The sequence below is a fragment of the Physella acuta genome, unplaced genomic scaffold (genome assembly GCF_028476545.2).
Source record: "Physella acuta isolate Inbredline_101_S28 unplaced genomic scaffold, ASM2847654v3 ptg001889l, whole genome shotgun sequence".
NCBI lineage: Eukaryota > Metazoa > Mollusca > Gastropoda > Physidae > Physella > Physella acuta.
Genome location: NW_026733394.1, coordinates 55,001 through 68,973, shown reverse-complemented (window position 1 = coordinate 68,973; position 13,973 = coordinate 55,001). Strand labels below are relative to the sequence as shown.

General features: G+C 33.7%; 1 protein-coding gene across 1 annotated transcript in view; it reads left to right on the top strand.

Annotated features, from left to right (window-relative positions):
- Positions 1–13,973, top strand: part of LOC131931091 (uncharacterized) — a 41,127-nt gene that overhangs the window by 14,941 nt on the left and 12,213 nt on the right. The window contains exons 2-11 of the mRNA XM_059287794.1: positions 1,918–2,042; positions 2,199–2,313; positions 3,054–4,111; positions 6,397–6,588; positions 6,998–7,160; positions 8,728–8,841; positions 9,779–9,851; positions 10,921–11,038; positions 11,162–11,208; positions 11,806–11,929. Of these exons, the coding sequence (XP_059143777.1) occupies positions 1,918–2,042; positions 2,199–2,313; positions 3,054–4,111; positions 6,397–6,588; positions 6,998–7,160; positions 8,728–8,841; positions 9,779–9,851; positions 10,921–11,038; positions 11,162–11,208; positions 11,806–11,929 (2,129 nt within the window). The remainder of the gene's footprint in view (positions 1–1,917; positions 2,043–2,198; positions 2,314–3,053; positions 4,112–6,396; positions 6,589–6,997; positions 7,161–8,727; positions 8,842–9,778; positions 9,852–10,920; positions 11,039–11,161; positions 11,209–11,805; positions 11,930–13,973) is intronic.

Below are 13,973 nucleotides of genomic sequence, written 5' to 3'. Positions count from 1 at the left end.
CGGCTACTATCACTACTAGAAGATCTACTTGAACTTGAGCTTCCAGAGCGAGAAGAACTACCAGAACTAGAACTTCCTGAGCTGGAACTACCAGATAATGACGATCGAGTACCACTTCTAGAACGTTAGGAAGATGAGCTGCTTCTAGAATCGCTACTTGTAGATCCACCTCTTCTTTTTCTATCCCGAGTTCTATTTTCTTTTGATTCTTTTACATCCTTTTTTTTGTCAGGTTTATCTTTCTCATCACGAGACTTGCTGTCACTCCTAACCATTTTTTTCTTCTAACTCAACCAGAATCAGACAGAATTCTTTGAAAGCTTGTCGATTTATAATTACTTTTTTTTTTAAAGTCTCATTTTTAACATGTTTGCTACAATGCCTCCTATTAGTTAGTCGGTCAAAATAATATGAAGCATGAAAGCTGTGTATGTGTAATGGTTTCCCGCCCTATGTTTATTTTTATGTTTTTTTTGTATTTATATTATTAGTTTTAAATACATTTCTTTTTTATGCTGTGTCATTCTTTATTATGTTTTTTTTTTAAAATAATAATTAAGAGAAGTAATTGCTTTTTTATTTGTTTAGTGCAAATCTATTAAAAGGTGCTTAAGAGCACACATATCTGACTATTTAAAAAAGGGAAATAAATCGTGGAAGTGGTTTGAACGTTTGCCTATCTTTCACACGATGGGTTTATTTTCAAAAGAATTTTGCAGACAACAGCGTGTTTGATTGTAGGAGAAAGAGGATTTGAGATGGTGTCTATAGAATAAAGATAATCCAACCGCAGTTACAGTATTCTTGTTACAAAACAACCATCAAGTCAAAAATGCAAGAAGATTATTTTTTTAACTGTAAAAAAAAATTGATTATGGTCGGCTGCGGGTCCCTAAACGTCCTGGGCCCCGCGCAATGCGGGGTCTGGCGGCACTGTAGTTCCGCCCCTGGTTTGGGATAAAAAAAAATTTAGTAAATAAATACGACCATCTTTCCAAACAAAAATTCCCTTGAAAAAAATGTCAATTCGTGTATAGGCCCTATATTGTGTTGACTTTGTTGTTTCTAGTTTTTAATTTCAATTGAAATGAAGGCTATGTATGTACATCCAAGACCTCAAAAACTTTTGGGAGGTACAACATTTTAACCCGTTTGTACTGATTACCTTGTCAATAATATAATTAGGTCGTCCCTATTCCCCATAAATTTAAATGACGTTCTACTCAAAATATGGAAGGGGTAAAAAAAAAATTTTTTTTAATATTTTTATCGAGTAAAAATGATGAACACGTTCGTTTTCGTTAGAAACTGATTTAGGGTTGGGGTGTAGATCTAGTAAAACTTTGCGCTGTTATTATATTTATAAATCAGCGATCTGGCTTTTAGTGACGATCTGCCGCGTCACGTTTCTCAACCCCGCCGTTTCATCCCACACTTAGCGCGCGTAACGCCATTTAGAGCCAAGTTAATGTTAAAGAGCATTTAAGCTCCTAGTTCTATCTAAAGACTTCGTCTGCCCATTAAGCTACACACAGGCCAACCCCCTCCCCCTTCAAGCTCCGCTCAAGTGCTTCGCATTTCATAAAAGACCAATTTGATGTTCAGATATAGTCAGACCCTGGCGTTTTGTCGATGGCTGTATTCCTAATGCACCGTCTGAGAGGCTGTCCTGTGCTAACACTAATTTATATTAAACTCAAGTCTATACTAAGTTCTGGCCTTACATTAGCTGAGTTTATTTTAGTGACATGTGCAGTTGTGTTTCCAATGACATCAGTTGAGTTGAATGTAGATTTATTTTTACTTACCATTCCAATACTTTTCTACTTTTACTTATCTTGCCATTTCCTCATGTTTGACAGAGAAAGAATAGTATTTAGTTAATATTGTAAAAACTAATATCTGGTTTGTTTAAAGTTTCAGATGTTGAAGACACACCTGCTATGATATTTGAGCATTGGGATGAGTTTAACAGCATACCCGGATATTTTCTCTACAACAACCAATCAAACTCCAAAGAGAATGTAGTATATGAGATAAAGGTAAGTTAAACAATATTTAATTATATCTGTAATCAAATTGTTGTCTATGTTAGTGAGTGATTGTGTGTTTCTATTGCATGAAGTTAAAATATAATATCATACTAAATAATAAATTGATTTCAGAACACAACAATGCATTTATGTTTAACTTCACAGGCTGTTAAAGAGAAAATCTTTGTTGCCACCACTAGGGTCTGCTTCTATTTCAATGAACCATGTTTATGCAACATGACCTATGACCGGACTACAGAGAAAACAAGTGCCTCACCAAGTAAGTAGGCATTAAAAAGATTTCCAAGCTTGAAAACGTTTGATTTTTTTTTATCTTTCAAAGTGTGTAAATAGCGTTCAATATTTTGTAGGTACTTAGCCATAGTCTATTTTGCCACATATCGAGATATATATCTATTAACTAGCCGATACTTCTAGTTACTAACATGGATATTTTAAGTGAAATACAATCACATAAGGGAAAGACAGTGCCCTGTGCAATTATTGTTGCTGTTTAGTTGGGGGGGGGGGGGGTTATTAGGAGGACTGTTTTCTTGGTGGTGAATGGGACGATTCTTGCGAGATTACATATAATATATTAATGTCAATAGACACTTCTGTTAAACTAAAAGAGTTATCAAATATGTCATTTATATATATATATATATATATATATATATATATATATATATATATATATATATATATATATCTGTCTGTCTGTCTGTCTATCTATGTATCAATATCTATCTATCTATCTATGTATCAATATATTTATATATATATATACATATATATATATATATATATATATATATATATATATATATATATATATATATATATATATATATATATATATATATATATATATATATATATATATATATATATATATATATATATATATATATATATATATATATATATATATATATATATAATGTGCCAATATTTATAGTAGAGTCTACTTTGATTATGTGGCTTCTTCCGATAACTGAATATTTTCATCCATGTTAGCATCGCAACCGACTGTAGAAGATGACGTGTCAACGGCAACATCACAACCGACTGTAGAAGATGACGTGTCAACGGCAACATCACAACCGACTGTAGAAGATGACGTGTCAACGGCAACATCACAACCGACTGTAGAAGATGACGTGTCAACTGCAACATTACAACCGACTATAGAAGATGACGTGTCAACGGCAACATCACAACCGACTGAAGAAGAAGTCGTTTCAACTGCAATATCACAACCGACTGTAGAAGATGACGTGTCAACGGCAACATCACAACCGACTGTAGAAGATGACGTGTCAACGGCAACATCACAACCGACTGTAGAAGATGACGTGTCAACTGCAACATCACAACCGACTGTAGAAGATGACGTGTCAACGGCAACATCACAACCGACTGTAGAAGATGACGTGTCAACTGCAACATCACAACCGACTGTAGAAGATGACGTGTCAACGGCAACATCACAACCGACTGTAGAAGATGACGTGTCAACGGCAACATCACAACCGACTGAAGAAGAAGTCGTTTCAACTGCAACATCACAACCGACTATAGAAGATGACGTGTCAACGGCAACATCACAACTGACTGTAGAAGATGACGTGTCAACGGCAACATCACAACCGACTGTAGAAGATGAAGTGTCAACGGCAACATCACAACCGACTGTAGAAGATGACGTGTCAACTGCAACATCACAACCGACTGTAGAAGATGACGTGTCAACGGCAACATCACAACCAACTGTAGAAGATGACGTGTCAACGGCAAGATCACAACCGAGTGTAGAAGATGACGTGTCAACGGCAACATCACAACCGACTGTAGAAGATGACGTGTCGAGTGCAACATCACAACCGACTGTAGAAGATGACGTGTCAACGGCAAGATCACAACCGAGCGTAGAAGATGACGTGTCAACGGCAAGATCACAACCAACTGAAGTAGTTGTGTCAACGGCAACATCACAAGGAACTGCAGAATGTTTCACAACTACGGGAGTTCCTGAAGACAATGTAGGAAGCAGTTTTTCAAGTGCTATGGATTTGGTAAGATTTTTTTTATTTCTGAAATTTGAATACATTTTTGTATTTATATAGTGAAAAGATAGACCTTCTCATTGCATATATTCTATATTTATCTGTTTGAAACTTTAATTAGAATTAAAGTTAATTGGAATTTTATCTGCGCACAATTCATTGTGTATCATTGTAAGCCATGTAATTTAACATTATTAAGCTTAGTTAATTATCAATTAATCTTTCGTTAATTGTAGTGCAAGTCTTATTTTTTTGAGATCATTAGTAAGTTGGAAATTCTATTCAAATAATAGATCTACATTAAATTATGCAATAATAAAGTGTAATTTTTTTTACAGAGCCGTATTAGTTATTTATGTCGTATCTTTTTGCTTTATTTGAATTACTTGAAAAACTGATTTAAAAACTAATTATTGATTATTACTTTCTTGTATATACGAAGTATAGAGCAATTTCGGTAATCGTGCAAAAAAAAAATAATTAAAAAACCCAAATTTTTGCAAATCTCGACGTTTTACACCTCCTTGGGTCGGAATAACATAGTTTTGCAATCTTGTCCGTATGTGTGTGTGTGTCTGTGTGTAAACACGATAACTTGACTACCGTCATGATGAAATTGTATACATAAGTATTGTATCAAAATCGTAGATCCGTATCAACTTTTCAGCGATTTCCGATAACCAGAAGTGGAAATTTTTTCTACTCTGAATTTTTCAAAAGCCTATAACTTGAATACTATTTCAGATAGATAAAAGAAATTTTCATATGTAAGTAAAAGATCTAATTCTCTACCTCCTATTAAATTTTGAGTAATTTCTGTGACCAGAAGTAGTAGTTTACGCTATTTCCGATTTCTCAAAAAACGCATGGAAATTTATAAAGTACAAATAACACTACGCTCTATTATGCACATTTTATTTGGCGTTCACTTGGTGGGAAATTTATTTTCTACGAGATTATATTCTATCTTAAAAAGTTTAAGTATTTAAAATGGATTAAAAATCATGTCTCTATCCCGAGTTCCCATCCCTTGTTGTTTTATATAAGAACTAGCCATCGGTACCCATTACATTGGGCAATTCTGGTGAATTTTAGCTCTCTTCTCTTTACATACATATAGGCTACTCAGTTTTTCTTTTAGATATTTATCTCCGGTGAGCGGCACTTAAAACTTTCCGTGGAAGGGAGGGGGGTAGCGGATACTGGTTTTTCTATATTTTTATGAAATACTTTGGGGGGTAGCGGATACTGGTTTTTCTATATTTTTATGAAATACTTTTTAAAAAATTTCGCTGCGAGGGGAAAGGGGAAGAAACAAAGATTTCTATAAAATAATTAAGGCCTGGAATAGTTTAATATAGAAACATTAAGTGACGTCACTTTTGATTACCTGGAATCGCTCAAAAGTTGAAAGAAAACTAGATCTACAATTTTGATAAAATACTTAGATCTATACTAGATCTAGATCTATAGTATATATTAATATAATATATGAAATTTAATCAGCCTAACTGAAACTTTACCCAAGTTATTGTGTTTACATACACACAGACAGATGGACAAGATTGCAAAACTAAGTTTGTCCGGCTGTGGAAGGTTGTAAAAAGTAAAAAAAAAAAATCAAAACCTCAAAGTGTATAGTTTTTACTCTACACATCCTACTTTTATGTTGAAATATCATAGTCATATATATAGGCCTATAGATCTAATTTAATAAGTTCCATTTTCTTTTACATAGATTAATACATGAAGGTAGGGAAGTGTAAAATGGCAAAATTTCATTTAATTTTTCTGCATGACGACAATACTACTTTTTTTCTGCATTATTACAATACTAACTCTATAATACTCTGTATACGAGAAATTAAAAAGGACAAATTTAAGCAGATCTCTTTTTTCTACTTAAACTACAAAAACGAAAATTTTAAATTATGTCCATTGTCCCTAATGGAAAAACCCACAATAAACATTCTAAAGAGGATTGCAAGTCACCAATTACATAAATAATCTCGAAAACTCCGTTCATGCTCCCACCTCTACTCACACCAACCAAACTGCCTCTATACCCAAACAAATGGGTGCATTGTGTGTGTGTGGGGGGGGGGGGGATAAAAACCTGATGAAAACCCATGCAGCGGGAAAAGTGGGTGTAGGTAACGCTTGATTCTTCAACTTCGTGAGGTCTGACTAGCTTTAAAGCAGTACCCAAACCAGTATGTTAAAGCTTACACATAAAGCAGTTTTAAATTGTTTACTTTATTTATTTAACAAAAAAAAAACATACGCTATTTTAGGCAAGGCGATTGGCCAACACAAGTGTAGGCCCTATGGAAGCGAGCAGAATGATAAGGTCGATAGCCCAAAACCTAAACTCAAGCTTACATTCCAAGTTCTCAAGACGACCTGCCGACGTACTACATCTTTTTGATGTTTTAGCTCACAAACTGAAGGAGCCGGGAATGAAAATCGAGTCAGATGTCTTGGAGGTAATGAAAATAAATTTACTCAATTTATTTACCTGTTGTGTAGTATAAAAATATTTGTTTTTAAAATGTATTTTTATGGCTTCAGAGGCTTTGAACATAGGTGCTTTGACCAGAGGTGCTTTGACTTTAGAGCTTTGACCATATGGTCTTTGACCATTAATTATGTTAAACTACCTTTTTTTTTTACCTCTACCCCTTCATAATAGTATATGCATAATCCCTTACTATTATTTTTTTTTAGCATTTTTACTAGTTTAGTTTATAATATATTTAATTTTGTTTTTTTGTTGTTGTTTATTTGTGCTTTTTATTAAGCTTACATTTCCCTACTGGTTTGTTAATTAATAGATGCCATTAATTGATGCCATTAATTGTTGCTTCTTATGCCCTACAATTTTGTTTTATTTAGATTTTTGGGATGGTTGTGGACAGCCTCGCCAGTAGCACCAATGATGACGTTGACAGCCACGAAAATGACATAGCAAAAATAATGCTGTCTCTTGAAGACATTGTGAAAGCAAGTCTTTACTCACTAAAGGAGAGAAAATCTGAATGTATTTTCTCAAAGTTATGTACGTAGACTTAAAATAATTTTAAAACAAAAATGTCTTTAATGCAATTAATTCAACATATTTTAAAAACAATATAATCAAATATTTTTATTTGAAAACAGAATGAGGATTTTACAATAGGATATTGTAGCTAAATTACATTGTTTTAAAATGTGTATTAGCCCAGCTCTTTAATGATTGTTTAAATTGTGTGCATCCAAGGCCTATTTTTTTAGTCCATATTTTTGTTCTCTCCAGGCCCAGTTTTTAATTGGTTGAAAGTGTTCAGGTCGAGTTTACTAAATTCAAACAAATTACTAGACACTGTAAGGGGTCGGCGTGGTCGGGTCGGTAAAGCTCATGGTTGGTAAGCCGAAAAGTCTCGAGTTCGAACCCTCGGGCAGATGAGGCTCGTTAGCTGGGGACAGCCACTCTTCTAGGAGAGACAACTCCAAAATCAAACAACTGCTGCCTTGTAGTTTATTCTTGGTTGGACAAAGGCTATGGAAGCAAATCCAAAAAGAAAAGCAGGCTGAAATTAGAGTCAATGACCTCAATGGCGCATAACCAGTTGACACGTATCCTTAATTGTGATGGAGGCGCGGTTGAGTCGGCAAAAGCTCATGGTTGATAAATTTGAAAAAGTCTCGAGTTCAAACCCTCTGGCAGATAAGGCTTGATCCCCTACAACACTAAAAATTAAGAAAGAAGAAGAAGACTAGACACTGTTTTAGTCCTTTAGTTTCCTCCCATACACACACTTTACTGCAACCCTCCTTCAAGCTGACTAAAATCCTTGCAAACAATCGTATTCCGGCTGTCAACAATCTACCATCATTCGCATGTCCTTTATAGTAATTATAGGCTACTCACATTCAAACTTGGGGTAGAAATCCATAAACACACAGGATTAAAGTTTCATTTTGTGAGTTGAGTTTAATTTAAACTCAACTGACAAAATCATTATCCCATGTAATCTAAACTATTCTAACCTAACCTTCAAATGAACCTAAACAAAAAGGTCTATGGTTTAATTGGTTTAGAAATAAAAGTTTTAGCTTTAAATATTTTTGGTATTATTTTAATTTCCTGTTCGTGCCCAAGACATATGGCTCAGATGAAGTAGAGTACATTTTCTTCAATGACCTCGGCGTATGAAGGGATAGTGTGGTCAGCACTATGCACAGCCGCCTTTGTTTCCCTAACATTAGTTAGGTACCCATCTGAGCTGGTTGGACTCAGTGACCTTTCACTGATTTGAACCCTAATTGGAACTCGTGACTCTGGGGTTAGCAGTCTAGCTCTCTACTTCTTGGCCACGCCATCCCATTTTGGTATTATAATTCACCTAAATTTTGTATTTTATCAAATTATACTAGTGTAAAAGATCTAGAGTTCACAATTGTTTGTCTGCCGAATTGCAGTTGGCTGTTGAGGACAAGATCAATTGATCTGTTTTCTTTTGTCAAAAATTAAAATTTAATAAAAAAAATTTCTTACAAAACTTAGTATAATTTATACTTGTGAATACTAATTCAATAAATTAATTATGTTTATTCATTCTTCAAATGCTTGATGAACTACACAGTCATAGGAAGGTATACAGGTACAGTGAGGTTTCCAGATGGTGATCTAGTGCATAAAGACTCTTGGCTACCTGGATCTGAAAATCAAATATATGTGACAATGGAGACCAAAGAAGGTATTGTAACATTTTAATATTTTAGTTTTTGTTAGAAACTAGCATTTGCTAATACTTTAAAAAAAAACAACTGTTCTATAAACTTTGTATAAAGTCAATTAGGATAAATATAATGTGATTCTCCAACAGCTGTTGTTCTACAGTGGCAATGCTATCATAGGCTTGTTTTATATAAGAAGTAGGAGAAGACAATTCTGTATAATGCAGTGTTGATTTGTAAAAAAAAAAAAAAAACACTTGCTTATCCAGTAGGAAGATTTGTGTCATTTGGGAACATGTTTAACCATTTCTCAAGGTTCGATAAACTTGGGTCAATTTTATGGCATTTAAGTGATCTATAGTGCTAGACTACTAACTCCAAAAGTCTCAATTGAATTCTGGGCTCGAGTCTGTAGAACATCTCTAAGTCCACCCAGTTCTGATGGGTACCTGACTCTAGTTAGGGAAAACAAAGGTGGCTTGGCATAGAGCTGAAAATATCCTCTCTATGCAGAGGTCATTGAAACAGAAGAACTCTACTTCATCTGACCAATATGTCTTGGGCACGAAAGGGAATAGATGATTTCAAGTGATCTATGGAGGAAATTTATTTAGAACATGCATTCAATCATTCATACAAAATACCCAGAGTGGATTTATATATTTATAGATAGTATCTAATCTGTATGTAGTTTTTTACAATCCGGTATTTGACAGTTTACATTACAAAAGTAGCATGATAATAATTCAATAATTAACTAGAACTTTGATTTAATAAACAAAAATTGTATCGACTTTGCATAGCAGTCCAATCACCCAGTTTATTCCACTCAGTCTATTTGGAAATAAAAGGAAAGTATTTTATCATAAAATTAGTCAGCAAATAAAATTAGCCGAATGTCTTTTGCAAAAAAGGCTCTTACATATTTGCATAACATGTTTAAACTATTTGTTTCAGAACAAGAAAAGTTTGCAGTCATCATTCACAGACTGTCTAACAATTTTGTTATTCCCAGGATGGCCAGAGCTGGGTATAGTATCTCCATTTTCTTTCTTAAAACAATTTTAATTGAAAGCTAAGGGGTCATCCATTTATGATGTCCACAGAGGGGGGGGGGGGTAAACATTTTGACTTTTTAGGATGCATGTGGACTGGTGTGGGGTGCGTGCTTTGTGGACATCCACATGTTGAATTTAACAATAAAATACTTACTAAAAAGAAACTGCACATAGATGTTATTTCTTGTGTTAAATGTCCCCAGCACAACAGGTGAATAAATGTATAAAAATATTTTTTTTTATAATTGGGAAGGGAGGGGGAAGTGACCATGCCACTTATCTAAAACAATTCATGGTATTTCCAGTTAATTTTTTAAACATTTCAAACAGTTAAAACAAATCAACCGTGTAATCATAGCAGGCCTGCATCATTACTTAATGTCAAAGCCTAAAATAAAGTAGATCTAGCCATTTTTACTTTCTTGTATGCGAAGTATAGAGGAAGTATTGTAATCATGTAAAAAATCTAAATTTTACATGCTATAAGGCTGTAACCTGATCACTTTGTGTGCAATTCAATTTTACGTGATTCTATTCTATTTAAAAATTGATTAAAAAAAAATTTGTCCATAACCCAATTATGCTAGAGATACCATCCCCCTTAGTGTTATATAAGAATATTCAAGAAAGTTCACGGGATATCACTCCCGCTTTATTTTTTCAAGTAAAAAAACCTCAAAATAATGATGTTGTAATTAGATATTTAAATACTAGTTATAATGTGATCGCTTTGCCAGGTTGTAAATGTTTTATTTCTTAAATTAAATTCCAAACTCTTTCTAGATTTTTTACTTTCTCATATACTGATGATGTCTAATCTAACACATCCTCCAAATATGTTTTTTTTTCTTTTTTTTTATATACCAAAATGAATACAGTCTTTTACTTTACAGCCATTGACACTCTATTGGACTTAGTTGACATACATGTAGACAGTTAAGGTTTCATCACTCAGGCAAGGTTTGTCACTGTGACCACAGTTACCCTCTAGACTAACAAAGTTTTAATACTAAACAAACATTAGTCAAAATCTATTTTCAGCGACATTAGGCTATCAAATGAAGGAGAAAGCTTGACTGTGGGCAGCAATGTCGTGTCAATATCTTCCCTTGGTGCTGTACAGGATGTCACCGTTAACTTGATTTTCTCCGTCCAACAGGCAAGTCACAGCCATCCAAACTCCATTCTATCTGTCAAACTAATGAGAGATTATTTAATTTAAATAATTAAAAATTCAGTTTACTGTTTTTTAACAACTGGCCGATTTTATTATTAATTGCAGTCCGAACTGAACACCCCTCAATGTGCTTTCATTGACACCAGGTTAAGGTAATATTATTTTATATTATTATATCCCAATTTTGACAACAATGTATCAGTTGATATTTTTCACTGTTTTCTCTTGGTTTATCAGTAAACAATAAAGGTAGCCCAATAGCAGTTCAAACGATTTATTTACAGTGAAATTACAACATGGTAGCACTTATTCTATAATGTTCAGGTTTGGATAAACAAGACCAGACAAGAAGAAGTTATTTTCTCCATTCATCATTCTCCCGTTATCTAGTACATTTATTAATTAATACACCCAAATAAGGGTCAGCTACATACCACAATCAAGACAATTCATGCCTACAGAAGAAAAAGTCAGTCAATAGATGGTTGCCAGTTTAATGAAACAAAATATACATTTATATTTTTTAACACAGAGCATAGCTTGCATTTTTAAATATTTACATTTTATTTTATCAGTAGCAGCAAATATGGTTTTAAATTAAATGGGGAAGAAATCTTTTTAATTGTATGAGCATTCAAAGTAAAAGTTAATTTAATTTTAGCAAGTGGTGATACATTTGATTTGATGAGATAAAACTGATACACTAGCACTTTAATTTACTGGCCTACAAAATCTACTTTCTATTTCAGCAAAGGGACAAACGTCTACTGGTCTGATGTAGGCTGTCGAATCGTCTCTCAAAACTTTACTCACGTTGTTTGCACCTGCCAGCATATGACCAACTTTGCCGTCCTAATGAGCAGGTTTGATAATGTAAGCATTTGATAATTTCTTCTTTGGATGAAATAGATATTTTAAAATAGTTTGAAAAGTTATTATTTTTTATTTTGAAGGATGAGACTAAAAACATCTACTTGTATATTTTTATGACCCCCCCATATATATACAGGGTTCGTACGCTGTCTGGAAAGTCTGGAAAAAGTCTTGAATTTAGAAAAGTGAATTTAAGACTTAAAAAAGTCTGGAAAATCGCTAGTTTTTGGGCTGGATTTTTTAAAAGTCTGGAAAAAGTCTGGAATCCAGTTTTAGAAACAAAACTTCGAAGTCCATATTTTCCAACTTAAAAAATTGCTATTTTTAAGTGAATTTACTCCAATTTTTTTCCCCGCGCTTTTGCGCGGGTTTACACTGTTGTGACTTTTTTCGCTGGTTTGCAGAAAAAAAACGGATGCTCAGTTGCTACGTCATTGGAAGAGGAGGGGAAGGGAGGGAAGAGATATTTTGTGTTGCGACTGACCGTGTGAATGTGTTACAAGTGTTTAAAATTAAATTTAATGAAAGAATGATCGCCTTCAGAATTGTTAGGCTCTTGATTTTACCCGCTATTTTTCATTTTTTAAGTTTTCACGCAGACAGTCATAACAAAAAAATGTGGGAGGTGTATGAATGGTAGTTTAGATATAATTTATTTGTCTCTGAGGGTCATCCGTTTATGACATCCACAAATTTTTCGGATTTTAACCCCTCCCCCTTCCACACGCGTTCACTTACTTTGGGTTAATATTAACATTTATAAGATTAATAAGTCGCGAGGCCTCCTTGGTTCATACCCGTATTTCTGTTTGCTTCAGCGGTCGCTTACCAAAGATGTACTAATTTTATTTAGGAGTCGTCCATAAATGACGTCACACTCGGAAAAGTCGGGAGGAGGGTTTTATAAAGTGTGACGACACGCTCTTGCAATAATGTTATGGTGATATAAATACAGTGTTTTGTTTACACGCTGGGATGGTTTTTAAAACACAAGCATAGATTTCAATGCTGACGATTAAAGCTAGACTACCCCGCCCCTCCTTGTAACTAAGGTCACTTGTGTGAACTCACCGTGACCCCAAGTTTGTAGTTGATACTGCTTGGTAAGGAGGGTGGGGGGTATAAGTCACATCTCAGTTCATGTTATGACGTATTAAACAGGCATACTGAAGCCTAGACTACTATGACATCACAATGACCCCTTCACCGTGTCTTGTGGTTGTGGGGGGGAAGGGGGGGGGGAGGATACCGGCAATTTTTTTTTATTGCAGACCCGTTCCTCAGCTATAATTAGTATAAGTGTATAAGCATAAACAGTGAGTGATGTGGTTACAGCCTGCAGAATTTTTTTTTTTTTTTTTTTTGCTCCAATTTTTTTTTTTTTACAAGTAGCCTATATTAGGCTACTTAACAAGAGCAGACCTAAATTAATACATTACGTTAGTATTCTTTAAAGTAATTAACTCTCACTATTATGCAATACCATTTTAATAATAGTTTAATTGAAAACATTAGCATTTTGATCATGAACAGATTACATAAGTCTAATGTTTAAAACAAAATAGCTGCATCATTTTAATCAATTATTTTAATTGTTAAAACTTTAGGTGAAGTTGAGTAGACAAACTTAGAAAAGTGATTTTCTGTCAATTTGGCTAGAGAAAGTTCAATATAAATATATCTCAACTGCCTAAAATAAATGTCAATTTAGTACAAGTAATTATGAGAGTACAAATGGTGCATCATTTTATAAATTATTCGCGAACACATTATCTGTATAAAGTCTGGAATTTTTCCAAAAAAGTCTGGAAAATGTCTGGAAAAAGTCTGGAATTTCATTTTGAAAAAGTAGTACGAACCCTGTATATATATATATATATATATATATATATATATATATATATATATATATATATATATATATATATATATATATATATATATATATATATATATATATATATATATATATATATATACTCCTACACATATGCAAAACATAGGCATAGGTATATGCAACTGCATATGCATAGGGATAGGGATA